At 47.8% G+C, this 25,096-nt stretch overlaps 2 protein-coding genes across 6 annotated transcripts in view; one reads left to right on the top strand and one right to left on the bottom strand.

Annotated features, from left to right (window-relative positions):
• Katnip (katanin interacting protein) overlaps positions 1-8,489 on the bottom strand; it is a 173,879-nt gene extending 165,390 nt beyond the window's left edge. For 2 of the 5 annotated variants that reach the window (XM_076551986.1, XM_076551997.1), the window contains exon 1: positions 8,366-8,467. In XM_076551986.1, the coding sequence (XP_076408101.1) occupies positions 8,366-8,372 (7 nt within the window). In that variant the 5' untranslated portion in view covers positions 8,373-8,467. Of the gene's footprint in view, positions 1-8,365 lie in introns of all 5 variants that reach the window. The other 3 variants (XM_042283313.2, XM_042283309.2, XM_076552018.1) reach the window with 3 other exon arrangements.
• A 31-nt stretch (positions 8,490-8,520) lies between these two features.
• The window catches only part of Gtf3c1 (general transcription factor IIIC subunit 1), a 67,897-nt gene continuing 51,321 nt past the window's right edge, over positions 8,521-25,096 (top strand). The window contains exons 1-6 of the mRNA XM_006980369.3: positions 8,521-8,876; positions 11,918-12,127; positions 19,665-19,841; positions 20,070-20,213; positions 20,870-20,966; positions 24,229-24,352. Coding sequence (XP_006980431.1) covers positions 8,656-8,876; positions 11,918-12,127; positions 19,665-19,841; positions 20,070-20,213; positions 20,870-20,966; positions 24,229-24,352 — 973 coding nt within the window. The 5' untranslated portion in view covers positions 8,521-8,655. The remainder of the gene's footprint in view (positions 8,877-11,917; positions 12,128-19,664; positions 19,842-20,069; positions 20,214-20,869; positions 20,967-24,228; positions 24,353-25,096) is intronic.

The following is a 25,096-nucleotide window of genomic DNA, read 5'->3' as shown; positions in this document are numbered from 1 at the left end:
TTTGTATATTTATATGTGGAGGTTAAAGGACGACTTTCTAGAGTCTGGGTCCGAGGGATCAAACTCAGGTTGCCAGGCTTGGCAGCCGCCCCATCCACCTCTTTTTCAGACAGGATCTCTCCCTGATGGAGCTCACCATTTCCCCAGTACTGGGACTACGGACACACCCAAATGCCCAGCATTTTATGTGGGTTTGGGAGAATTAAACCTAGACTTTCACACTTACAAGGAAAGCAGTTTACCAGCTGAGTAATGTCCCCAGGCTTGCTGCATCTCTTAGTTATTTTTCTTAATCTTTTAATACACACATACACACACACACACATACATGTCTATGCATGCTATGTATTTGCAGGTGCTGGCAGAGGGTGTCAGATCCCCTGGAGTTGGAGTCATGGGAGGTGACTTACCCAACATAGGTGCTGGGAACCAAACTCCCTCAGTGTCTTAGTCAGGGTTTCTATTGCTATGAAGAAACACCATGACCACAGCAACTCTTACAAAGGAAAACATTTAATTGGGTGGCTTACAGTTTCAGAAGTTTAGTCCATTATCAGCATGGCAGGCAGATATGGTGCTGGAGAAGGAGCTCAGAGTTCTACATTTTGTAGGCAACAGGAAGTGGTCTGAGACACTGAGCATGGCTTGAGTATACATATGAGACCTCAGAGCCTGCCTCCATGGACAGTGACCTGCTTCCTCAAAAAAGACCACACCTACTCCATCAAGGCCACACCTCCTAATAGTGCCACTCCCTTTGGGGACCATTTTCCTTGAAACCACCTATGTCCCCTTCCCTATGTCCTTGGGACAGTAATGTATATCCTGTGCAATTATGTTAGAAGGATGTCATCTTTTTTATTTTTGTTTTACAGGGAATATAGTTAAGAGACTGCAACAATTTCTGAAGAGACTTTGAACTTTGAAACATTATTAAGACTGTGATAGACTACGGGGACTTTTGAAGATGAACTAAATGCATTTTGCATCATGATATGGTTATAAACTTATGGGGGCCAGGGAGCAGAATGTGGTGGTTTTAATGTAATTGGTCCTCATAAGTTCATAGGGAGTGGCACTATTAGGAGGTGTGGCCTTGTTGAAGTATGTGTGGTTTTGTTGGAGGAAGTGTATCACTGTGGAGGCAGGCTCTGAGGTCTCAAATATGTACTCAGCCATACCCAGTTGCCTGCAGGTCAAGATGTAGGAACTCTCAGCTCCCTCTCCAGCACTATGTCTGCCTGCATGCTGCCTTGCCTCCTGCCATGATGATAATGGACTGAACCTCTAAACTGTAAGTGAGCCACCCCAATTAAATGTTTTCCTTTATAAGAGTTATCATGGTCATGGTGTCTCTTCACAGCAATAGAAACCCTAACTAAGACACTCTGGAAGAGCAACAAGTGCTTTGTTAGCCAAGGGGCCATCTCTTCATCCCTACCTCTCCTTTTAAGACTGAACATGGGTCCAGTGAGATGACTCAGTGGGTAAAGGCACTTACTATCAAACCTGATGACCTGACTTTCATTTTCGAGACCCACATGGTAGGAGAGAATTGACCCCCTAAGTTGTCCTGACTCTACACATGTACTATGGCATGTCACACACACACACACACACACACACACACACACACACACACACACACACACACGAAAAGATCAACATCTTTTTTTAAATCACCTTTACAGAAAATTTATCTGTTTTTTGGGTTTTTTTTTATTTCCTTTTTTGTGGTACCAGAGAAGGAATACAGTATCCAGCACAAGCTAGGCAATCATTTTCCACTAAGCAGCATCCTGAGCCCCAGGAAAAAGAAAAAAAAAATCTGAAAATGGGAGCAAAGCTAAGAAAAGTGAAATGTATCTTTAATCTCAGCACTTGGTGGGTTGAGTTCAAAGTCATCCTCACTACACAGCAAATTCAAGGCCAGTCTATGCTATATGGGGGGGGGGGGGAATTGTATAATGAATCCCACACCCCTCACCAGAATGCAATTTTATTTATTTTGCCATCTCTAGAACCTGCTGCACAAACACACTGATATGTTGAATCACTACCTAAATGCCATAAAAACAAGCTGAACACATGAGCCAAGTTCCTGGAAGCTAAACTGATAGGGTGGAGTAGTTGCTGGATACAAGAGAAAAGCACCTGGAGGAAGCAAGAAGCAAAGAAGAAAAGAGCAGACACGTGGCACATAAGGCACATATTTATTTTGCCAGCTGAAGACCAATCTTCTGGTTATCTCAAGCTTGGTTTAAGTAGTAAGAGAAACAGAAACAGCCCTAGGAGCCCGGTATGCACGGGACAAGGTCCGAACTCCTATCTAGGTGACTGGCAGTGTGCTCCCAGCAAAGCCTCAGGGGTCATTGCTACCTGTTCTGCAGTTTGGGATCATCTAGACAAGCCAGGCAAAATTTCAGCTTGACATTATTAATCTTTGAGGAAGTTTGCTAAGCAAACGGTTGGTATCAACAGGGGAAATGTTGAATATTTGCTTCTAGGGCGGCAAAGACAAATGAACCAACTTTAAAATCCTTTCCAATGGCACTGATGTGGTGAGCTTTTCTCTAATTATCATGTCCCCCAAAGACTGAGTACAATTGTTTTTTCTTTAACCATCTCACTGGAGAAAATTAGGCTTTAATACAAAGGCGAACATTTTCATAGGCAGAGGATGCTTACATGGCCAATTACCTTCATGAGCATAAAAAAATAGCAAACACAAAATTCTTTTTAAGCAAAGAGTACACTCCCGTGTTAGACTGCTGGTATATCAGGAGTTCAAGGTCATCCTCCCTTACAAATCTAGTTCTAGGTCAGCCTGGGCTACAAGAGATCTAGTCTTGGGTAGAGAAGGAGAAAGGGAAACAGGAAGAGAATGCCTGTTCTTTTCAGTAGCAGTTTGTAAGAAGTCTGTCCATCTGCAGGTACCAATACCATCAGCTACCACTACAAATACTTTCTTCTCTTTGTTTTCCTTGTTTGAGACAGGAGGTGTGTGTGTGTGTGTGTGTGTGTGTGTGTGTGTGTGTGTGTGTGTGTGCGCGCGCTATAGGCCTAGGCTGGCCTTGAACTCACAATCCTATTGTCTCAGCCTCCCAAGTGCTGGTATTATAGTGTGCACCACCACACCTGGCCTAGAAATATTTTACCGTCTTATCCATCTCATGGACAGGGAAATAGGTTCAGAGACGGCACAGCTGAGATGGCAATCCAGGGCTACTTAGACCAAATCTAGGAGCATCACACACACTGCAACGCAGAGATGGAATAGCGTCAGTCAAACCAACGGGTCAGAGTAAAGCAGGCACAGCAAACTGCAGAATAAAGTCCAGCCCAGCTCGGTGAGACTTGCTAGACACTTAAACTATGAGCTTAGAAAGCAACTGTTTTCTAGTAAGGCCATTGGCTTACCTAGTTGGCTAAAATCACAATTCACTTACAGCATGCTGTTCTTTAACCACAGATCAGACATATATAAAGATTAGATGTAAATGTGCCAGGGACAGTAGCACACACCTTAATCCCAGCACCTGGGAAACAGAGCTTGAAACCAACCTGGTCAATACAGTGAGTTCCAGGCTAGCCACAGCTACATAGTGAGTGTCTCAAAAATCAAAAGAAAAATAGTATATAAATCAAAGTTTTAAAAAATTAGAATGGAGCCGGGCGGTGGTGGCGCACGCCTTTAATCCCAGCACTCGGGAGGCAGAGCCAGGCGGATCTCTGTGAGTTCGAGGCCAGCCTGGGCTACCAAGTGAGCTCCAGGAAAGGCGCAAAGCTACGCAGAGAAACCCTGTCTCGAAAAACCAAAAAAAAAAAAAAAAAAAAAAATTAGAATGGAGGGACCAGTGAGATTGCTCAGCTGGTAAAGGCACTTGTCACCAAGTCTAATGACTTGAGTTGGACCCTGACGCACATGGTGACCTCCACAAGCATGCTATGGCACACAGGCCCTCTAATTAAAATTTAGAATGGAAAACAGGATTTTCTGAAGGTTAAAACTAACCTTAAGGTAAATACCTTCCTAGAGTAAAGCATTCCTCATGCAACCTAGCTGAAAAAGCATAGATTCCTCTGTGGCTATAATCATGCTCTAGGAGTGCAGAGGTGCTGAGGGAGCAGAAGTGACCAAGTCACTTCTCAAAACATCCTGCAACAATACATCTCAAAGTGTGTCCACAGATCCTGGGCAACAGGGGGGCCTATGAATGCAAAGTGACTTCCATCGTAGTTCTACAACTTCTCCTGTGTTGAGTTCTGATTGATGAGGCAAAACAAAGATGGGCAAAAATGCTTTTAGCCTGAATCTAGGCCGTGGTTTCAAATGGTACAAACAGCTGTTGTATTCTTTACTGCTGTGTACTTTGTGACACAAGCAAACAAAAGTAGAATAATCTTCACTTAAGAACAGCCCGGTTAGCTGGGCAGAGTTGTGCACACTTTTAATCCCAGCACTTAGGAGGTAGAGGCAGGTGGATCTCTGTGAATCTGAGGCCAGCCTGGTCCACATACTGAGTTCCAGGACAGCCAGAGCTACAAAATGAGACCCTGTCTCAAAAACAACAATAACAACAACAACAACAAAACAAAACCACATACACACACACACACACACACACACACACACACACACACACACACACACACACACAAAGAGAAAACCAGCCTGGTAAGACAGTAAATATTAATTTTCTAACCCTCAGCCCATATGTATCATTTTAATATTTCAGGTGAAGAAATGGGAAGCATGCATCAAGTAACTCTGCTACAAGTCAAGAACAATAGTTCTTCCCAGACACACCGGGAAATGGTGGAAGTTGCCAAATGAACTAACAGTATTTTGTGTGGAAAATCATTTTTACTTGTATGAACAAGACACTAATTATGGCTCTTCAGATTTGGGGATCTGGCAGATATTTTCTCAGACACAAATGAAGCGAGCCTGTCACCAGGGAAACAACTGACAATATTTTTTGCCAGTGATAAAATCAAGTTTTCAAGGGAAAGCAAGTGGCGAGGTTCCTCCACCGCTTCTGCAGTTCCCAGGACTTAATCTCTTTCTTACAAAACAGAGCAGATGACGACAGTCATAATATGACTCATTTTCCTTAGCTTTTTGGGACACTCTTACTCTGTAAAACAGAATGGCCTCAAACTTGGGCTTTTCCTGTCTCTGGCTCCCAAGTGCTAGGATTACAGGTGTGAAACACCACTTTTGTCTCCTAATGTCATTTTTTTTTTTTTTTTTTGATAATGGGTCATTTCTAATGTCACCGTTTGGAGGATTTACATGTTACTTAGCCAGCAGTTTCCAAGTAACCAATAGCTAAAACTATAAAACTGGATATGGAGAAAACAGCCCATAGATCAAAGGGCAAGACAGACCAATGGAATTTATTATATGAGTCCCAAGTTCACTAACCACATTGTAGTTGACCTTTTAGAAACTGTCGCTCGCTAGCTTTGATGTAGTGCCAAAGTGTCTACAGTTATCTCAAAAGGTAAAGATATTCCACTTCCCATCCACTTATATATGTGTGAGGCTATCTATTCATATTCATTAGCCAAAATAGCATAATTATTGGTAGAAGTTAGGATCCTATGGCAGAAGTAAGAGTTCAGCAGCCTCCTTTTGACTCTTTGAGACAAAGTATCACTATGTAAGTCAAACTTGCCTTAGGTCATGATCCTGCTTCAGCCTCCCAAGTGCTGGGATAACAGACATGCAGCCCCTATGTGCATCTGGCTTAGCTGTTTTTTCTATTAAGCTGGACATGGAGATTTGAGAAAATGTAAAATAAGCCATGCATAGTTTCTCATGCCTTTAATTTTCAAGAGACTGACGAAGGAGGTTCAAAAGTTCAAGGTCTGCTTTGACTACAGAGTTCAAGGCTAGTCCGTGAAACTTACTGAGATTTTTTTAAAGGAATGGGAGACCCACTTGGTACATAGCTCAGCTGAGGGGAAGTTGCTTAGCAGAAGTGAGGTCAGAGTTTAATCCCTAATCCTAAAAAAAATGAAAGAAAAGAAAAAGAGAAAGAGAGTTAAATAGCATGGTGGCATTTGCATGTAATCCTAGTACTCGGAGGCTGAGGCAAGAGGATCAGGAGAGCTCAGGTTCATCCTTGTCTACATAGCAAGGTGGAAACTAGCCTGAGCTACATAAGACCCTGTCTCAAAACAAAACAACAAGGGAGAGAGGAAATGTAAAGCAATACAATTCTTTTACAATTTTGGGGAAGGGAACATGTAACTATTTTCATTAAAAATATTTAAGTTCAGGAGTAAAAGTCTATTTTTTTTTTTGTTGTTGTTGTTGTTTTGAGTCAGGGTCTCCCTATGTAGCTTTGGCTGACCTGGAGCTCACTATGTCGACCAGGGCACTCTTGAATTCACAGAGACCTCCTGAGTACTGGGGGGAATGGCACATACCACCATTCCTGGCTTGATGTAAATTCTTTTTTTTTTTTGGTTTTTCGAGACAGGGTTTCTCTATGTAGCTTTGCGCCTTTCCTGGAACTCACTTGGTAGCCCAGGCTGGCCTCGAACTCACAGAGATCCGCCTGCCTCTGCCTCCCAAGTGCTGGGATTAAAGGCGTGCGCCACCACCGCCCGGCTTGATGTAAATTCTAAGTGACTTGATATTTTGAAAGTTTGTATTTATACAAAATGATGGCAACATAGCAGATATAATACATGCTAGCAAAGGTCTTTTTTGGGTTTTTGTTTGTTTGTTTGTATTTCTCTATGTGTAGCCCTGGCTGTCTGGGAACTCACTCTATAAACCAGGCTGGCCTCGAACTTAGAGATTCTTGAACTCAGAGTGCTGGGATTAAAGGATTAAAGGCATGAACCACCACTGCCCAAGGTATTCAGGCCTAAAAGGTTTAAGGTTTAAGAACCGTTCTATAGCAGCACTACTTGGATCTCCCCTCAGGGCAAACCGGTGAAACGTATTTGTTTGTTTGTTTTTCAAGACAAGGTTTCTCTGTGTAACTGTCCTGGCTGACCTGGAACTCATTTTGTAGACCAGGTTAGCCTTAAATTCACAGAGATCCACCTGCCTCTGCCGCCCAAGTGCTGGAATTAAAAAGGTGTGCCATACCACCACCACCACCCAGCCAAAACACATTTTTTTAAAAAGTTATTTATTTTCATTTCATGTGCACTCATGAAATGTGTGAAGGTGTCAGATCATCTGAAACTGGAGCTACAGACAGTTAAGAACTGCCATGTGGGTCTGCCATGTGGGTGCTGGGAATTGAACCCAGTCCTCTGGAAGAACAGCCAGTGCTTTTAACCTCTGAGCCATCTCTTCAGCCCCCTAAAACACCTTTTTAAAAAATAAATAAATAAATAATGCCTCAAGTACAAAGGGCAAAGACATCTTTTAGGCACATACAATACATTCAATAGTAGCATGTCTCTCCATACTGCATCCACTGGCTATCAAAGAAATGCAAATTCCCCAGAAGAGCATAGACCATTCCAGTCTCTTCAGACATTAGTGTCCCCATCTGAAAAAGCTGGATATCAGAATAGCTAATTCCCAGGTGGCTTGTGAGCACCCATAGTGATTCTAACCAGGCTGTCTCCGGTCTTAAAGCTGGCTGGCTGTCACAGTCTGAGACTTGCTCCTGAAGACATTTGACTAGATCTGAGCAACAGCTTCTTTACAGATTGGAAACTGGTTTTCTATCACAGCCCACCAAACTAGCCCCTGTAGACGTGTGCACTGGCAAGCTCTGGAATGAAATGCTTCTAAAACCCTCTTCAAATGTCAAACTCCCATACTTCAGATACGGTGCCCAGGAGTCGTACGCTGCCTCTTATTAGCTATCTGACTTTGAGCAGGCAAGTTGCTTGCCCTCCTGGCCTAGGTTCCCTTGTCTGTAAAACGAATGACGATCCCAAAAGGAATGCTGTGAAACGTGCCGTTGTCAGTAGTTGAAGAGGCCCTGGCTCCGAATAGTTAAGTACCGAGTTAACACGAGTTACCAACCACAAACACCAAAGCACATAAAGTATTCCCAAGTTTCCGTCCACTCCTGACGCCAGTAGCTGACATACTCCCAGAGGGCACGCTTACCTCCAACCAATTTCCACATGCCCAGTGCCCATCCCAGGACCCCCGCGATCCTCCTCAGTTCTCCCCAGCGCCAATCTCTTCCCTGTCCCCACTCCCGTGGTCTGAGAGGACTTCCTACAGGATCACTCCCCAGCCGCGGTCCCCATCCCACACCACCAGGCACCATCTTGGGCCGGAGGCCCTGCGGCCTGGCATTCTGCCCCGAGACGCCTCCGAGGGATGAGGGGACAGCCGCCCGACCTCCCGGCGGGGCCCACGGACACTAACCGTCCATCCCTAGAGGCGGCGGTTCCGGGAGCCCGAACCGGAAGCGGCCCTGACACTGTTTGCAGTTCCCCTGGTTACTACGAGGTTCCGGACCAATGGCGAAGAAGCTGCGTCCATTGAGCCCGCCTCCGGACCTCGTGACGTCACGACGGAGCGCTGGGACTTCCCCTCAGCGCTGGGCGACCGGCCCCCCTTCCCCAGGCGGCCCGATCGCTGTGCGCAGGCGCGCGAGGCCCGGACCTCGGCGGCGAGGTGCGCAGGCGCCCCGGGCGCTGCTAACTGAAGCGGCCATGGACGCCCTCGAGTCGTTGTTGGACGAGGTGGCCCTGGAGGGGCTCGACGGCCTGTGTCTGCCCGCGCTGTGGAGTCGCCTGGAGTCCCGCTCGCCTCCCTTTCCCCTGATACTGGAGCCCTACACGCAGGAGTTTCTGTGGCGGGCCCTAGCCACGCACCCGGGCATCAGTTTTTACGAGGAGCCGCGAGAGCGACCCGATCTGCAGCTCCAAGACCGGTCAGCCACCAGGGTGGGGTGGGGGCTGAGAGCCATGAGGAGACGGGGTGCAGCGGTGCAGAGCGCCTGCCCGGGACCGCGGGACGTGGGGGAGGGGCGCGGGGGGCGGGCTAACCTGGGCTCCCTGCGCCCTGGCAGGCCCAAGAGTGATGAGCTGGGGGAGGGGGCAACCACTGAGACCGAATTGTTTCCCAGTGTGTTCAGAGAGTCAGAGAGTTCCTTTAAGTTGGGTGGTCGAACCGGAGCAGGAAAGTGGTTGGAAAGTGGAACCAGGTGAGGATCTTTCCGGGACCTTTAGGGAGCGTTCGTTCGGAAAGCTAAGGCAAAGTAGAGGTCTGCACAGCACCAAACATAGCCGTGAACGAATAGCTGAGGCGTGTTGGGCTCTTGCCTTAAGTGGGTTCTGGTCCCAGACCCAGTTCTGGAAGCCACAGAACTCAGATCGGTACGGTGACCTGTAGGCAAGACGCTGTTGTCTTTTCGTTTTTCAGAGGAGGAAACTGACCCCAGAGAGGTTAAGGGATGGGCACAGGATTCAGGAGTTGCTAAGTGCACTTTTACCTTCTGTCCTTCTCCAGGAATAGATAATCCAGCCCCTTGCATGTTCTAAACAAGAGTTCTACCACTGAGAACACCTTTAGCCTCAGCCCACCCCTCTTCAATGTTAACATTAAGAAATTGGCTGGGCGGTGGTGGCGCACGCCTTTAATCCCAGCACTCTGGAGGCAGAGGCAGGCGGATCTCTGTGAGTTCGAGGCCAGCCTGGGCTACCAAGTGAGTCCCAGGAAAGGCGCAAAGCTACACAGAGAAACCCTGTCTCGGAAAAAAAAAAGAAAGAAAGAAATGGCTGACGATATAGTCCAGTCTGGCATCATACCCTCCTGCCTCTGCACCCTGGCACTTGGATTGCAGGCATGCCCCACCGTGCCTGGCAAGTCGGGACTCTTTATGCAGGTCAGAGGAGGTTCCCAGACAAGACTTAAAGGTTATGATTTAGGCAGCCACTTGGCAAAGAGTGAACAGACAACACCAAGTAGGACAGCCTAACAGAAGGGAGGCTCCGTGTGCCTGGAGTGTGAGCTGGGAAGAAGGGGGAGTAATAGTGCCACTTGCACGTGCTTATCGTGGGGTGTGACTGAGGTAGTCACAAGGTGCAGAAAGTTCTACAACACCCTCAAGAGGTGTGTATTGTGAAGAGGAAAGGAGGCTCCAGGGGGTTAAGTGGTCAGGGTCATCAACTAGTAAAAAAGATTTCAGAACTCGATCGAATCCAGGAAATCTGGGGCCAGGGTCCTCTCTGCCCTTAACCAGATTTGACTGAGAGGGAGCCTGTGATTATTTAATCCACTTGAAGAAGCCGTCCTTTACCATAAAGACAATAGAAAGTCACCCAGTAAGACTAGTGGCTGAGTGCAACTGAGAGTCCCAGCCATAGCCTCTCAGAGACTGGTTTGTCATGGTGGGGATGGGAATAAAGAGAACATGGGATCAAGACATACCAGGTAGCCAGGTATAGTGTGCCACATGCCTGTGATTCCAGCAGACTCGGGCAGGAGGATCTGAATTCAAGACCAGCTCTGGCTACATGGTGAGAACCCATGTAAAAAACATAAAAAGACATGTTTAGGAAGACAGTGTAGATATTTGGTGACTGGTGATGTGGAGTGTGGAAAGACGGAAATGGAGGTCCACGTACTCTGTGTCTGTTGCTGAGACACCTGAATGAACACTAATCCCCTTCGCTGAATGGTGGACACAGAAGAACAGTGTTGAGTCTGAGGGAGGTGCTAACTGTATTGTGAGTCTCCTTTGAGTCTAAGAGAAGACTGTTTAGTAAATAGAATCGGGTGGGTAAAGCAGCCAGAGGGAGGGACTAGGCTAGACCTTTGTGAGTCATTCCTTGCACTTGGTAATTAAGAGATCATCCCTAGGACTGTGTTGTGATTGGACACCTCCCTAAGCTACACCTACATTTCAAGGCTGGATGGAGGACACTGCCTTCAACCAAGATTATAAAGTGTGGGTGGAGGAGAAAACAGGCCACAGTATGCCCTGGAAGACCTGAAAATTGAGAGTTAAATAGGACAAAGTTTACAGAAAGGACAAGGGTTTTAAAAAAAAGTTTTAAAGTATATATGTGGCGCCTCAGCTGCGATAGAGAAGGGTGCCAGCCAGGTTCCAAAGGCAAACAATACCTTACCTTAGTTTACCAGCTTCAAGAATGCAACTTTAAGATGCTGGCTGATAAGAGGCAGCTGAGAGGGTGTACTAGGCTCCAGGGACTTGAGGGGAGGCAGGGAAACAGGCTTGGGTGGAATTAGAGCAACTATTGAAACCATAAAAATGGATAAGGGAACTGGAGAGATGACTAAAGGGAGAAAGCTGTCCGAGGAGGACAAACGGGGGCTGGGGGTGGTTCGGGGGTTGGGGGTGGTGCGGGGGTCAGGGGGCATTTAAAGACCAGGAACTAGATCTGGAGGGAAAGCAAATGCTCTGGCCAGGAGACTGGATCAGGTCTCCGGGGCTGGGTGGGTTGGGATCCTAGGAAGGTCTTGTTCTCTGTGACAGAGAGATAAGAACCTGGGCTAGAGGTGTAGCTCAGTTGGTTTGAGCCTTAGAACTGTACAAAGCAGGTATGGTGGAATTACACCTGTAATTCCAGCATGTTGGAGGGTGAAGCAGGAGGATCAGGACTTCGAGGTCATTCTTGGCTGTATATCCTTGCTTAGGATACATGAGTCCCTGTCTCAGAATGAAAGAAAGAAAAAACCTGCTTGTCAAGATTAGCGGCAGGCATGGTGGTGCCTGTGTGTAATCCTAGCACTCAGGAAGCTGAGGCAGAAGGATCAAAAATTCAAGGCCAGTTCAGGCTGCACGGTTGTATTGTCTCAAAAAGAAAAAGACTGTGCTTGTGAGCGATTCGACTGAGCATCTCTCATCTCTTCTTCCCTCTGGTCTCTGCAGGGAGTTGGTGGGAGATGCCAGGTGCATGTTATTGATGAAGCTTTGTTAGATCTTCATGTATGTGTTTTCCTCCCTAGATATGAAGAAATTGACTTGGAAACTGGAATTCTGGAGTCCAGAAGGGACCCGGTCACTTTGGAGGACGTCTACCCCATTCACATGATCTTAGAGAATAAGGATGGCATCCAGGGCTCCTGCCGATACTTTAAGGAGAGGAAGGACATTACCAGTCAGATCAGGACCAAGTGTTTGCAGCCTCGTTGTACGATGGTAGAGGCCTTCAGCAGGTAATTGACTCACATTCTCAGCCGTCCCTTGGTTCTGGGTGCTCTGCAATCAGATGCAGCATCTGGTACATCTTCTCAATGTCTGCCAGGGCTTCCTAGGCCTTCACACCTTCACACCGCCTGGCTTTTGAGTTCAGTGGTCCTGACTTCTGTCCTTTGTGTCCACAGCCCTAGAACAGTTGGAGCTGGGGGTAGCCAGCCTCTGCCCTGCACGCCCTGCCTTCCCTTTACGAGTTCTCAGTCACTATCCCATTCCTCCACAGCTGACCGGTCCAGACTGCCATTTTTCTGAAGTGCTCCACCCTGGTCCACCTCCTTCCTGTGTCCAGGTCAGGGAGAAGCTGCCTTTATGAACTCTGGGATCTTGCACACTGCCCTCTCCTCTTTATCTGAGGCCATAAGGTTGGTCTCTCCCTGGTTGCAGTATCCAAGGCTGCGGTCTAGATATGTTTTTCTCCTTCCCCTCCCGTAGGCCCAGCCTCCGTGCCTCTTCCTTTCTCCCACTTGTCTGTTTGCTCTTTCTCTGGATTTTTCACTTCTGCTCACATTCTGGGGCTTTTTCCTGAGCACACTGACAGGCTCACCTACCTGGTGACTACCACTTTTCTTCATCCATGGGGTCTGTCTTAGAGCGAGCTTTTTGGAAGAGACACGGGGTTCTCTGGGTATCCATCTTCCCCTCCCTCTTATGCCTCTGCTCCATGCAGATCTGGCTCTGGCCTAACACTGTCCCTCCCAAGGTCCTAACCAGCAAGTCCGTAACCCCTGAGGGGGAACTTTGGAGGTCCTAGAAGCTTTGGCCCCAGGGCTCCCTGCAGTCTCCTGTTTTCCTCACTGAGGCTCACCAGCTTTTGGGGGACTCCCCTGCCCCTCCTGCCCTGTCAAGGATTGGCTGCTCGCACATGTCTCATGAGGTATTTCAGTAATGAGTCCCTCAGACTCTGTGGCTGTTGTTTCCCTCACCACAGTTGTATTTCTCACTCTCATTTCCTTGTCCTGTTGAGGCATGCTCATGAACCAGGCTGTCTCTTCTAGACCCCTTCTCTCTGTGACACGTGCACTCGGTTGTCTGTCATGTCCTGCTGCCTTATCTTTGTCCATTGGTCTCCAGTAATCCAGAAGTCTCTCACCCCATTGGCTCAGACTCTCCTCCACCTTCTATACTGATGGGAGGTCTTTCATAAGATGAAATGAGATGGATGGATGGTTTTCCCACTGCTTGGGGTCAGGGTTTTGAACTAGCCACATCATCTACAGATTTGTTTGCTCAGATTGAGGTTGTATTTATTTTAGAGATTACTTCATCTCTAACATCTAGAAACGTGAATTTCCAGTATCTCTTCGGGGGTGAGGGGGGGCCCCACAAGATTTAGCTATATGAAAGGCCAGTTTTTAAAGGCAGCATAGGCCACAGTCCCCTTCAGATGAGCTGGGTACCGGCCACTCATTTTCACACCAGCGGGCTTGTTCTTATTTGCCACCTGTTGTGTTTACTGTGGCCCAGAGGCCCCTTGTGACGTTGTCCCTGCTCTCTCTCTCTCACCTAGTCACCCTCATGTTCCTGTTTTCCCTGTGCTTCAAGTGGGAGCTGCCGGTCCCCCTTGTTTCTGAAAGGAAAGGTGTGTGCTGTTCCTGTGCTTAGAATGTTCTGCCCTCACACCAGCACCCCACCCCAGCTTCAGCTGCATCCCTCACCAAGTGTCTTGGTTGCCCAGGCACCATCAGATAACTCTGGTGGTCTGGTGAGGAGAGAGTGGCACAATGAACAGTTCGGGCATTTGGGTCTCCAGAATTTGACCATGTGTGGGAAGGTCACAGGTAGAGCTAGCAGAAGCCATTAAATTGGGCCAGAGTTACTTTAAGTGTTCATTGGCAGCATTCTTTCTTACCAGGAGACCATTGGCTCAGCAATAGCAGAGTCTCTTCACTGTGCTCACCAGTGAGCCTCTCAGGTCTCACGTGTGCTCGGCACAGTCAGTACTTGGCAGTGCACTGCTAGCTGTTGGGTTTGGAGCTGTGTTATCAAATTGGGGTTTCCAGCCATGTTGACCTTGTTAGCTTCCCTTAGCTGTCTAGTTGATGACATGTACCATACTCCAGCCATGCCACCCTCGGCCTTCTAGAGCAAGCCTGCCCTGCCCCTGGGCAGGGTCTGCTTCCTTGCCCTTCTCCCTTCCACCTCCCTGCTGGCCTCAGAGGGTTCTGGGACTGCTGTGTGCACTCATTGCTGACCACACAGATGCCTTTCAGAAGCTCTGGAGTTAGAGCCCCTGATGTGACTGTTCCTTTTCTGGCTTTTCCCTGTGAGCTCTTTGAAGGTAGATTCTTTTATTATTTATCGTGGTGTCCTGGCTCCTTACACTCTGCCCGGCATCAGACACCAGAGTGGTAGTCACAGTCCACAGATGTGCAGTAGCAGGAATCTTGGGATCAGCAGCTGGGCAGTTCTTAATGCAGACGAGATCAGGCACATCCAGGTGGTATGGCAGTCAGTCCTTAACACAGGCTGTTGGCCTAATGGTAATGAAGGATGAAAATTGAACAAGATTGAATAAGCAGCAAGCTTGTTTCTCTGTTTGCAGTCTTTTACCCAGCTGGCATCTTGTAGTTTCTCTTATGAGCCTGCTTTGAGGGAAAAATGGCTTAGGTCTAAGTCTTTAAGGACAGACTGTATAGACGTCGAACGTGTTAGATCTCACATGGTACAAATACAACCTCTTTTTTTGTTGTTTACTTAGAGAAGTGAAATCATCTGGCAGGTACAGGAGCATGGAAAACTGTGGCTGAGCAGAACACTTGGGCTGCTAAGACCTCAAGGACAGATGTTAGTAAACAGTAGAACGGAACAGAGTGCAGTGGCTCTAGAGGGAAGGGACGGGAAGCCGTGCTTTCTGTAAATCTGGGAGAGGGCAGTCCTCCATCTCAGCTCAGTCACATGGAGCCAAGCTGTGAGTGTGGGCTGGGTCTCCCTGCAGCTGGGCCAGAGCGTGAACAGAGCAGCTCAGTCTTCAATGGTAGGCAAGGAGGCAGTGAGGTTTAGCTGGAGTGTGATGATACACAGTGTGTTAGCTGCTTTTTTTCACGGCAGTGACAGAGGACCTGGCAGAAAACAACTTAGGAAGGATTTGTTTTGTCATGGATTGAGAGGGTACACTTAGTTCCTCATGTTCAGAAAGGCATGGCAGGAGCATGAAACTGTGCACATCTTGACGAATCATGAAACAGATGGATGCTGGTCCTCAGCTGGCTTTCTTCTCATTTCCTTTTTGTTCAGGACACTAGCCTGGGGATGATGCATCCCATATTGTTCAAGGCAAGTCTTCCCCACTCAGGTAATCCTCTAGAAAAGAGCTCACAGACACACTCAGGTGTGCTTCAGTAATGTGTTGGGTACTAATTACCCCTGTCAAATTGACACTTGAAATTAAAAGTTAAACATCACACTCTGGACCCAGAGGCCCCAGCATGAAGCGTGATGGAGGACAGACGGGAGCATCAGACCCTCTGGAGTTACAGGTGGGGTCTGGGAACTCAAAACGTAGGTCTTCTGTGAGAGCAGCAAGAGCTTTTTAACCACTGAGCTGTTTTTCTCCAGCCCTCACAGTACTGTGCTTGAGCTGTCTTGAAGGGCCTTGCTAGAAAGTCTTTGGGTCTCCTGAGGACATTATTGTTCATAGCACATCCAGTGGTGGGAAGATCTCATGTTTCAGTAGTGGAGTCAAAAAATCAGACCCCTGCTTCTTTGCCCACATGGCGTTCTCAGCCCTGAGGCTTACTGGTGTGGCTCACAAGGTAGTCCTTCTTTTACAGGTACCTATGGAGCCTTGCTCTGCACACATTGTTTTGAGAATTAAGTGTTGGGGCTGGAGAGAGAGATGGCTCAGCAGTTAAGAGCATTGTCTGCACTTCCAGAGGTCCTGAGTTCAATTCCCAGCACTTAAATGGCTCACACCACCTAAAACTAGTCTCCTGGTATCCAGTGCCCTCTTTTGATGTGCAGATGTACATGCAGACAAAAGATCTATATACATAAAATAAGTAAATCTTCAAAAGGAAAATTAAGAGTGCCACATCCTTCCCAGGTGTTTTACTTCTCTATTAGGAGAAGCACCGTGAGCTTTTGGGGAGAAAGGATTTATTTGGCTTACACTTCCCAATCACAGTCTAGTATTGATGGAAAACAAGGCAGGAACCTGGAGGCAGGAACTAAAGCAGAGACCATGGAGGAACACTGCATGCTGGCTTGCTCCTAGGGGGTGCTCAGTTTGCTTTATTTAAATATTATGTATATGAGTGTTTTGCCTTATGTGTATGTACTACATGTGTAGTTGGTGCCCACAGAGGTCAGAAGAAGGCATCAGATCCCCGGGAACTGGAGTTTCAGATGGTTGTGCGTCTGTATGGTTGCTGGAAACCAATCCTAGGTCTTTTGCAATTCAGTTTGCTTTTTTTCTTTTTTCTTTTATTCATTTTACATATCAACCACAGATCTCCCTTTCATCCCTCCTCCCACTCCCTCCCCTCCCCACCTTTCCACCCCCAGCCCTTCATCCCCTCCTACAAGAGGGTAAGTTCTCCCATGGGGGGACAGCTAAGCCTGGTACATTCAGTTGAGGCAGGACCAAGCCCCTCCCGCTTTATCAGGGGTGAGCAGGTTGTCTGACCGTAGGTAATGGGGTCCAGAAAGCCAGCTCGTTCATCCAGTTTGCTTTCTTATATAACCAGGACCACCTGGCCAGGGCTGCTCACAGCAGGCTGGGCCTTTCTACATCATCATTAATCAAGATGTACCACAGACATACCCACAGGCTAGTCTCATGAAGACAGTTCTTCAGTTGAGGTCTCTCTTTCCAGATGACTCTAGTTTGTGTCAAGTTGACCCCCTTTCAACTTGACACATAACCATAACACTATTAATTCATGATCTTTCCTTTCTTGTTTATCCCATGATCTCATGTTAATATCACAATATAATATATAGTCCAAATTTTAAAAGTCCTAATGTCCTTTAAAAATTCCAGTGATTCAACGCCTGAGGTAGGTGGAAGAGCTGGCCTTGCCCCTCATCAGCTGCAACACTCAGGAGAGTGGCCCCTACACCACAGTAGAGCTGCCCCTGAAGGTGTAGGTAGGGGAGAACCAACCCTGAGGATGTGAAAGCAGAGAACTAGCCCTGCCCCTTGCTCGTCACTGCAAGGGTGACCTAGCCAGGGCAGTGCTGGAGAGCTCACCCTGATGGTAAAGACAGGGCAGAGCTGGCTGGCTGGCCAGTCCTGCAACTACCCAGGCCCCAAACCAGGGTAACATGTTGACCCACCCCAACATCACTCCATCTGTGATCTACTGGAGCATGGGAGTGGGGTGGGGTCAGTCCTGTAGACCCAGGGCTGCAGAATCTCTACAACACAGGGGGGCAACAGGATGTCCTGGAGAAGTCCCAGGGAGGGCTCAGCTTTGATGATGTTGCAGAGACCAGGGTCCTTGAACCAGACCAATGGTACTTTGCGATGAACGCCTACATGTAAAAATGTATGGATAAAGGGGTTTACTGCGTGACTCACTGTCACTCTACAGCTTCTATGATGAGATTTTTTCCTTTCTTTTTTTATTTCCTTTTTTCTCTTACATTTCACTTTGTTTTATTCTGGTGGGGGGGATGGGTGGGATCAAGAGACATGATGTGAAAGACAAAGAATAAATAAAAAGAAAGTTTAAAAAAAAAAATCCAACCAGATGTGCACTCAGGAGGCAGAGCCAGGCTGATCTCTGTGAGTTTGAGGCCAGCCTGGTCTACAGAGCGAGATCCAAGACAGGCACCAAAACTACACAGAGAAACCCTGTCTCGAGGGGAAAAAAAAAAATTCTGGTGATTAGCAGTCCAAGTTCTCTTTTAAAAATTCAGAGTCGCTGGGCAGTGGTGGTGCATGCCTTTAATCCCAGCACTCAGGCAGAGGCAGGCGGATCTTTGAGTTTGAGGCCAGCCTGGTATACAAAGTGAGTTCCAGGAAAGGCACAAAGTTACACAGAGAAACCCTGTGGGGGGTGGGGGGGGGATGATCAGAGTCTCTTAACTGTGATTCTGTAAAATCCAAAGGAAGTTACATCCTTTCTTATTTCAAAAGAGAAGAACTAAGGCACAGTTACAAACATATCAAAGCAAAATCAAAATGTAACAGTGTACAAAGCTCAGTGTCTGCTGCTCATGATCTTCTGGGCTCCAAAGGCCTAGGGCAGTCCAGCTCTCCCTGCAGCACATGTGACTTCTAGATTCAGACCAGGCACACTCCACTCCTGCCACTGTCAATGGTGGTTGTCTCATAGTCCTTGCGTCTCCAGTGTGGTGGGGAATCTATCCATTGCATTAAGACTGCACCTTCACCAATGGTCTTCCTTTCAGAGATTCCAGCTGTGTCATGTAGTGACAACTTAAGACTGTGACCTCTGAGTCCTGGGCTTTCCAGTGCAGCTGAGGCTACAACTTCACCAGTGGCCTCTCTGGGCCTCTCTTTAAAGAGACTGACCCTGCCACACAGTGCAAAGCCTCAATGCTCTCCATGACCCCTTCATGCCTTCAAAACCAGTACGATGTTGGATACTTACACACTGAGGTTCAGCTTCCAGCTTGGGATGCAGCCTTGGACCCCTCTGGACCACTTCTGTGTGTTTGCTCTGAAGAAAACTCCCCAAAAGATTTTGCCTAAGTGATTTTTTTCTTTTACTTACAAATCACAGCTGACTTCTCAGCCCCAGTTAGCCAGCATCTGTTGTCCCAGTAAATCCAAGGTTTTACTTCCATGAATTCCTAATCCAAAATATTACATGAATGGTCCTGATAGTCTTTGCTCCCTCTGAAATTTCACAAGCCAGGCCTCTATTGTCTGAATTGCTGTTAGCATTGTCTTCCAGGTTCCCACAACAGCCCATTTAACTCAGAGTACTCAATGGCTTTTCTGCCCAAAGGTCCAAATCCTCCACCTTTCTCCCTCAAAAACAGTCTAGGACATAGAAGCCACATGGTCAGTTCCATCACCAACTTGTGTCCTAGTGTGCCTCTGTTACTGGGTTCACACCAGGTGAACGGCTCACAACCTGCCTGCAATGACAGTACTAAATAAAGGAGACAGTGTTACAGAGGCTGTTAGAGGAGTACTGAGTACTCTGAAGAATCTGGGCATGGTTGGGGTGGGGTTAGCATCTTCTGGAAGCCTAAGGAGTTGATAGCTGAACTGTGATGTTAAGGATGAAATCAGGAATTATCTAAAGGTCCATGAGAACCACAGCCAGGCAGTAACTTGGGGGCTGTGTCAAGAAGGAGGCCCTCGTGGATCTTCAGTCAGGGTGCTGTGGTGGTGAGGAATGTGGATGTATCTTGGCAGCTGATCTGTCCAGCTTACAGAAGTTCTGACTCTGAACTTGTGAAGCGGACCTGGGGTGCTGTGAATGTCTCAGAATAAGCAGAAACAACAAAAGACCCTGCTTTCTTGTGCTTTGGTTTCCTTACAGTTGCATTGATTCTGCATGTGGTTGTGACTTGCAGGTGGGGTAAGAAGCTCATTATTGTGGCCTCCCAGGACATGCGCTACCGGGCCTTAATAGGAATGGAGGGGGATCCTGACCTGAAGCTTCCTGATTTTTCCTACTGCATTTTGGAGCGCTTAGGCCGGTCCAGGTGGCAAGGAGAACTGCAGCGAGACCTTCACACCACCGCTTTCAAGTAAGAGCCAGCCTAGTGTCTCCACTTGAAATTATAAGGCCATTATATGCACCCCAAGTGCAAGGGCTTTTTATTCTAGGCCATTGCCTCTTGTGACTTTTCTTGTAAGCTAACAGGCTAGACAGTGTGTGTGTGTGTGGGGGGGGGTATTTATGTGCGAGTGAGAAACTACATTGTGAGGGTAAAGCTACCAGTAAAACAAACTGGATGACACTCTCTCTTCTGCAGGGTGGACGCTGGGAAGCTTCATTATCACAGGAAAATTCTCAACAAGAACGGGCTCATTACAATGCAGTCCCATGTGATCCGACTACCTACTGGAGCCCAGCAACACTCCATCCTCCTGCTTCTGAACCGCTTTCACGTGGACAGGTGCGGTTTGTAGAAAACAAAAGATCTGACTGCTTACGTGTTCTAACTAATTGCGTTGTACTTTTAAGATTCCTAAAGGCCAAAAGCTAAACTTTTCAGAGAGGTATTTTATTTTTGTTTCTGATGACAGTATGTCCTGCTTATTTAGAAAGCTTGGCAGAGGCTTTCTAAAGACAGAAAAGAAAGGGAAAATACAACCCAACAAGGAGTCAAGCCAAGCTGCCTATGGCTAGCTGAACTGGCAGAATGGCTCCTCCCTGCCCTCCTCCCACCCTTCTCACACATAGGCTGCAGAGCACCAGCTTCCTGTTACAGGGGAGGTGGGCAGTGGGTCAGTCGCACTCGGGGGGAAGGGGAGCCAGAAGGGGAAACAGGAGAGGCTTGATGGAGTGAAGGGAACAGCAGAGACACAAAGATGCTTCTAGTCTTGGGCCTGGATTTCGGAAAAGCCTTCCTCATGAAATAACCCCCACTCCTCTTCAAGACAGAACTTGAGACGCCCCCTTACCTTTAAAGTGTTATTCAACGCTAAGGAGTTTTGCAGAATCCTTGCATGATGTTTCTGCCCTGGGGTCTGGTTTCGAATTGTCATCTCTAAAGATCAGCTGGTCTGCAGTACTAGGCTCCAGCAGGTGACTTGCTGGTGTCTCTTACAGGAGGAGCAAGTATGACATCCTCATGGAGAAGCTGTCTATGATGCTGAGCACACGGAGCAACCAGATTGAGACTCTGGGAAAGCTGAGGGAGGAACTGGTAAGCCCATGAGGCGGGGCTGGGTAGGCAGCTGCAAGCTACACACCATCTGGGGAGCTTTGAAAGGTGCACTGAAGACTTGCCACCCCTCCCGGGGCTCAGCAAATGGCCTTTTCCTTTCTTTTTTATTTTTGCAGTGCTGGGAATCGAACATTAAAACTTGCTCAGCATTTTACCACTGAGCTATATCCCCAGCCCTGGTCTTTTCCTTTCTTTTGCACAGTGAGAAAATGCTGTTTTTATTTGAAATTCTTACTTCATTTCCTCTGGGGTTTGCTCTCAGACCCGCCATCAGAGTTCATGTGGGATGGTAAATTTTGACATTTAGATTTCCTTTCATCATGAAACTTGTAATTTTACTCCCAGTGGTTTTATGCTGAGGTAACAGGAAGAAAAAAGCAATTGCTGACCTGTTGTGTCTTAGGCTCAGGAGTAGCAGCTGTGGAGGGGTGAGTGTGAAAGGAGGCAGGCTCATGGTGGCGACGCTGCCTGGCTGCCAGGGGATGCTTCTGGGTGGAACGGTAGCCAAGAGCCAGTATTGGGCATGGAGAAGAGACTGCCTGGAGGTTAAAAACCACAGAGCTGGAAGCTGCCCGTCAGAATCTGGAGTTTTTGGTGCAGTCATTAGTCCCCGAAGGGATGGCTCAGTGGTGCTTATGATTACATACGTCAGGACAGTAGACAAGAGTCACCCTGTGCTGTTCTAGACTTTGATTTCATCGTTTCCAGGGAGTGGGCCTCTTTCCATCATGACATCCATTGCATCCCCATCTCCTCAGAGGGGCCTCAAAGTCGCCTGACTTCTTTGTTCTTTCACCTTGAGATTTCAGATAGAAATTTGAGTTTGAAAGCTTAGGCAAACCTTGCCCCATAGGTGCTCATGATGGTAGCCAGCTAGAGATGACCAGCCCTGCCAAGTTCCTCTACTTCCTGTTACCTCCCAGATACTGGGAGAATCAATGCCTTTGCCATCCCAGATGCCCTGCAGTTTGGGATCAGAATGTATTTCTCTGTATCAGTTAATCAAAAAATAGGAAATCAAAGGAAGGTTGAAAAAAAAAACCTTTCAGGAGATTTAAATGGAAGTGAGGAAAATTGCTACAGGCTGAGGAAAGCCAGTGGTTGTTCCTTTGTTCCTTTCTGTTCTCGGTCCCTGTGTATTCACTAGGGACTGGGACACTGCTGTATCCCTCCCTTGGGACAGGAAGCAGGCTAATCTTGCTCGGGTCAGCACTGTGGCCTCACTGGTTATCTCTGAGCACGTGGTTCAGTGAGTGTTTTTAGTCAGAGCTGGGTCAAACTCCAAAGTCACAGAAGTGGGTGAGGATGGCAGGTGGTCCTCTCACGGGGCCGTGTAGTTGGGAGAGCTCGTGATGAAAGCAGAGTGGGAGATGTGGGCCTAGGCAGCGTGCACAGCTTCACCGCAGTTTACAGTGGGCAGACTTCCCCAACAGAGACAGGGCTTTCAGAGGCCAGCAAGGATTAGATAGTGGTGGCTGAAGGTGAGGGAAGATGAGGGAGGTCTTGAGAGCCAGCCTGGCTTAGACTAGAGTCTAAGCTTCAACCTCAGGAAGCGCCTGTGTCAGTGGCCACATGGAGAAGCCCAGGAAGAAGGAAACAGTGGGAGCATGAGCCCCTGAGAGAAGGAGGGCACAGGCTGGATCCTGGCCAGAAGGCTGTCACTGGGCCTTGGATTTGGAATGTATTTTGAAAGTGGCACAGTGGTGAGTGGCCCAGCTAGGATGTAAGAGGCCTGGCATAAGGTCTGAGGATGCAACACGGGTGTTGATTTGAGTGGCCAATACGCAGGTGGACAGGAATGTGACAGTGGGCTGGTGGTGAGAAGGATTGGGCTGCTGTGTGTTCTGTGAGCCAAGGGCAGAGGAGGAAAGAGGAACCGTGTGGGTGAGGGGGCGGTACTCTGTGAACCTGAGCCTGAGATTTATGGAACACGAAGGCTTTCTGTGTTCTCTGGAGTGGTCTAGTCTGCAGCTGGCAGTAGAGTCCAAGGAGAGCCAACTAAATTAGCCTGTAGCTAAAGTGGGGACTGTCCTTGGCTGGGCTCCTGCTGATCTTTCTGCTGGGCGGAATGTGAAGGTCCCCTGAATGCAGGACCACATCATCTTCATTCTGGATGGTCCAGAGCTCAGCACCATTATTCCTGGGCTAGGGTTTGATGGATGAGTTTCCAAAGGCTCTTTCCCACTGGCAGGCTCAGCTAGATTAATGACAGGCACCACGTACAAGCCAGCATGTTTGAAGGAGCCAGATGGGATTCATCTGGATTTCTTGGCTAACCATATGTTCTGTAGCCCAGCGGTGAAAGTGCTGGTTCCTTTGAGTGGGCTGCAGATGTGTGAGACCCATAGGCATATGCTGTCTCTGCCCCAGTGTGTGCAGCAGTCCTTAAGATTCAGAGCAGCACTGAGTCATGAGCACCTTATCTTAGCCAGTTCATACCCTGTTTGCCCAGGGATTATACATCCAAGTGGCAACAAGGGTCAGGAGTTGATTGGCTGGGGGGCAGGACATTTTATACAGTATGGATTTTTTAAAACTTTGTTGTCAGCAGCCATCAGAGAAAAGTGGCACCCATGTGACAGACAGCAGCTGCCCTCCAGCTGTGCTGTGCAAGGGTCTGCCAAGGAGTGTAGACCTACAGCCCTTTGGGGACCACATGCCCTGCTGTCTACAGAGGTTTTTGGTCACCTCTCCCTGGCTGATGCCTGAGAGGCTGTGTCAAATGGTACCTTGCTGGAGTTGGTTCTCTCATTTACTATGTGGGGCCTGGGGGTGGAACTCAGGTTGTTGGGCTTGGTAGCAAGTACCTTTAATCACTGAACCATCTCTTTTTTTGGCTCCTGAGATAAGTTTAAAATTGTTTTCTTTTTCGCTCCACTGCCTTGGGAGGACTATCTGTGTTTGTTAATAATCCATGCACACACTTGAATTAAAAAAATACAGTATGGAAAGTGTCTGGTGGAAATCCTCCTCTTATCTCTGTTTCCACCTGTCTCACCCCACCCTGTCTACCCTTCCAGGGTCTCCGTGTACATCTCTTTCCCCTCTTGTCTCCACAGCAGTTACTCTGTGCTCCAAACCTTGTTCACCTCCCTGAATGCAGTGTGGCAGTCTCATTAGTTCCTGCAGCATTTCTTCATACACTGTCAGTGCTAATTCCCATCCTGAACACTGCTGTGTTTCCTCCACGCTGGGATTCCCAGGGTCTCGCTTAGGAGTACCGTGGGTTTGTGTTTTGCAGGGGCTGTGTGAAAGGACATTCAAGCGTCTGTACCAGTACATGTTGAATGCTGGGCTGGCCAAGGTGGTGTCCCTTCCCTTGCAGGAGATTCACCCTGAGTGTGGTCCCTGTAAGACCAAGAAAGGTAAGAACAGCGCCTGTGTCCGGCTGTATTTCCCTGCTGTCATCTTCGGGGACACTGCCTAGGAGTGTGAAAGTCACACTCTATTCAGTTCTTTATTGCTGAGTGCCTTTCATCTAAAGGACCTGACAAGTGCTCACTGAACTCCAGCAGCCCTGCGCAGACTCCTGGGAGGCTGCCTCCCCGCCTTCCCTCCTACACCAAGCCCTTCTTCATTCTTTCGTTCATTCGTTCCGTTCCTTTTTTTGTTGGGTACTGAACCTCTGAACCTAGAGTGTTGTACATGCTGGGGAAAAGGCTCTATCACTGAGCTGTTTCCCCAGTCCTGTTTTGAAGTACAGTCATGAAGATGTGTTCCAGGTGTGAACAGCACAGCATGGACTCACACATAGATGACGAGGGTCAGCCACTTGGTGTGGCCTCTAGGTGTCATCAGACAGTCAGGACAAGGTGTTCAAGGTTGGCTGGTTATGCAGGCATACTGCTTACTTGAAATAAACATTTTCTTCAAGTAGAAAGAATGTGTTCTAAAATTACAGTAGTTCTATGTAAACCAGTAACGTGGTCATTGATTATCAAGCAGTATGTACTGTGTCACTGTGCTGTGCTTTTGCCGCAAATGCCGGAGAAACCATTACACTGTCTCAGCAAAAGGTTACTAAGGACAGAGATTTAACTGTGATACCACTGCTGTGTGTGCAGCACACATGACTGCCTGCTTCACACTGCACATCCTCTTGTGTCCCT

This window comes from Peromyscus maniculatus, chromosome 1 (assembly GCF_049852395.1).
Source record: "Peromyscus maniculatus bairdii isolate BWxNUB_F1_BW_parent chromosome 1, HU_Pman_BW_mat_3.1, whole genome shotgun sequence".
NCBI classification, from domain to species: Eukaryota; Metazoa; Chordata; class Mammalia; order Rodentia; family Cricetidae; genus Peromyscus; species Peromyscus maniculatus.
The sequence above is the reverse complement of the archived record's forward strand: the minus strand, read 5'-3'. Positions and strand labels throughout refer to the sequence as shown.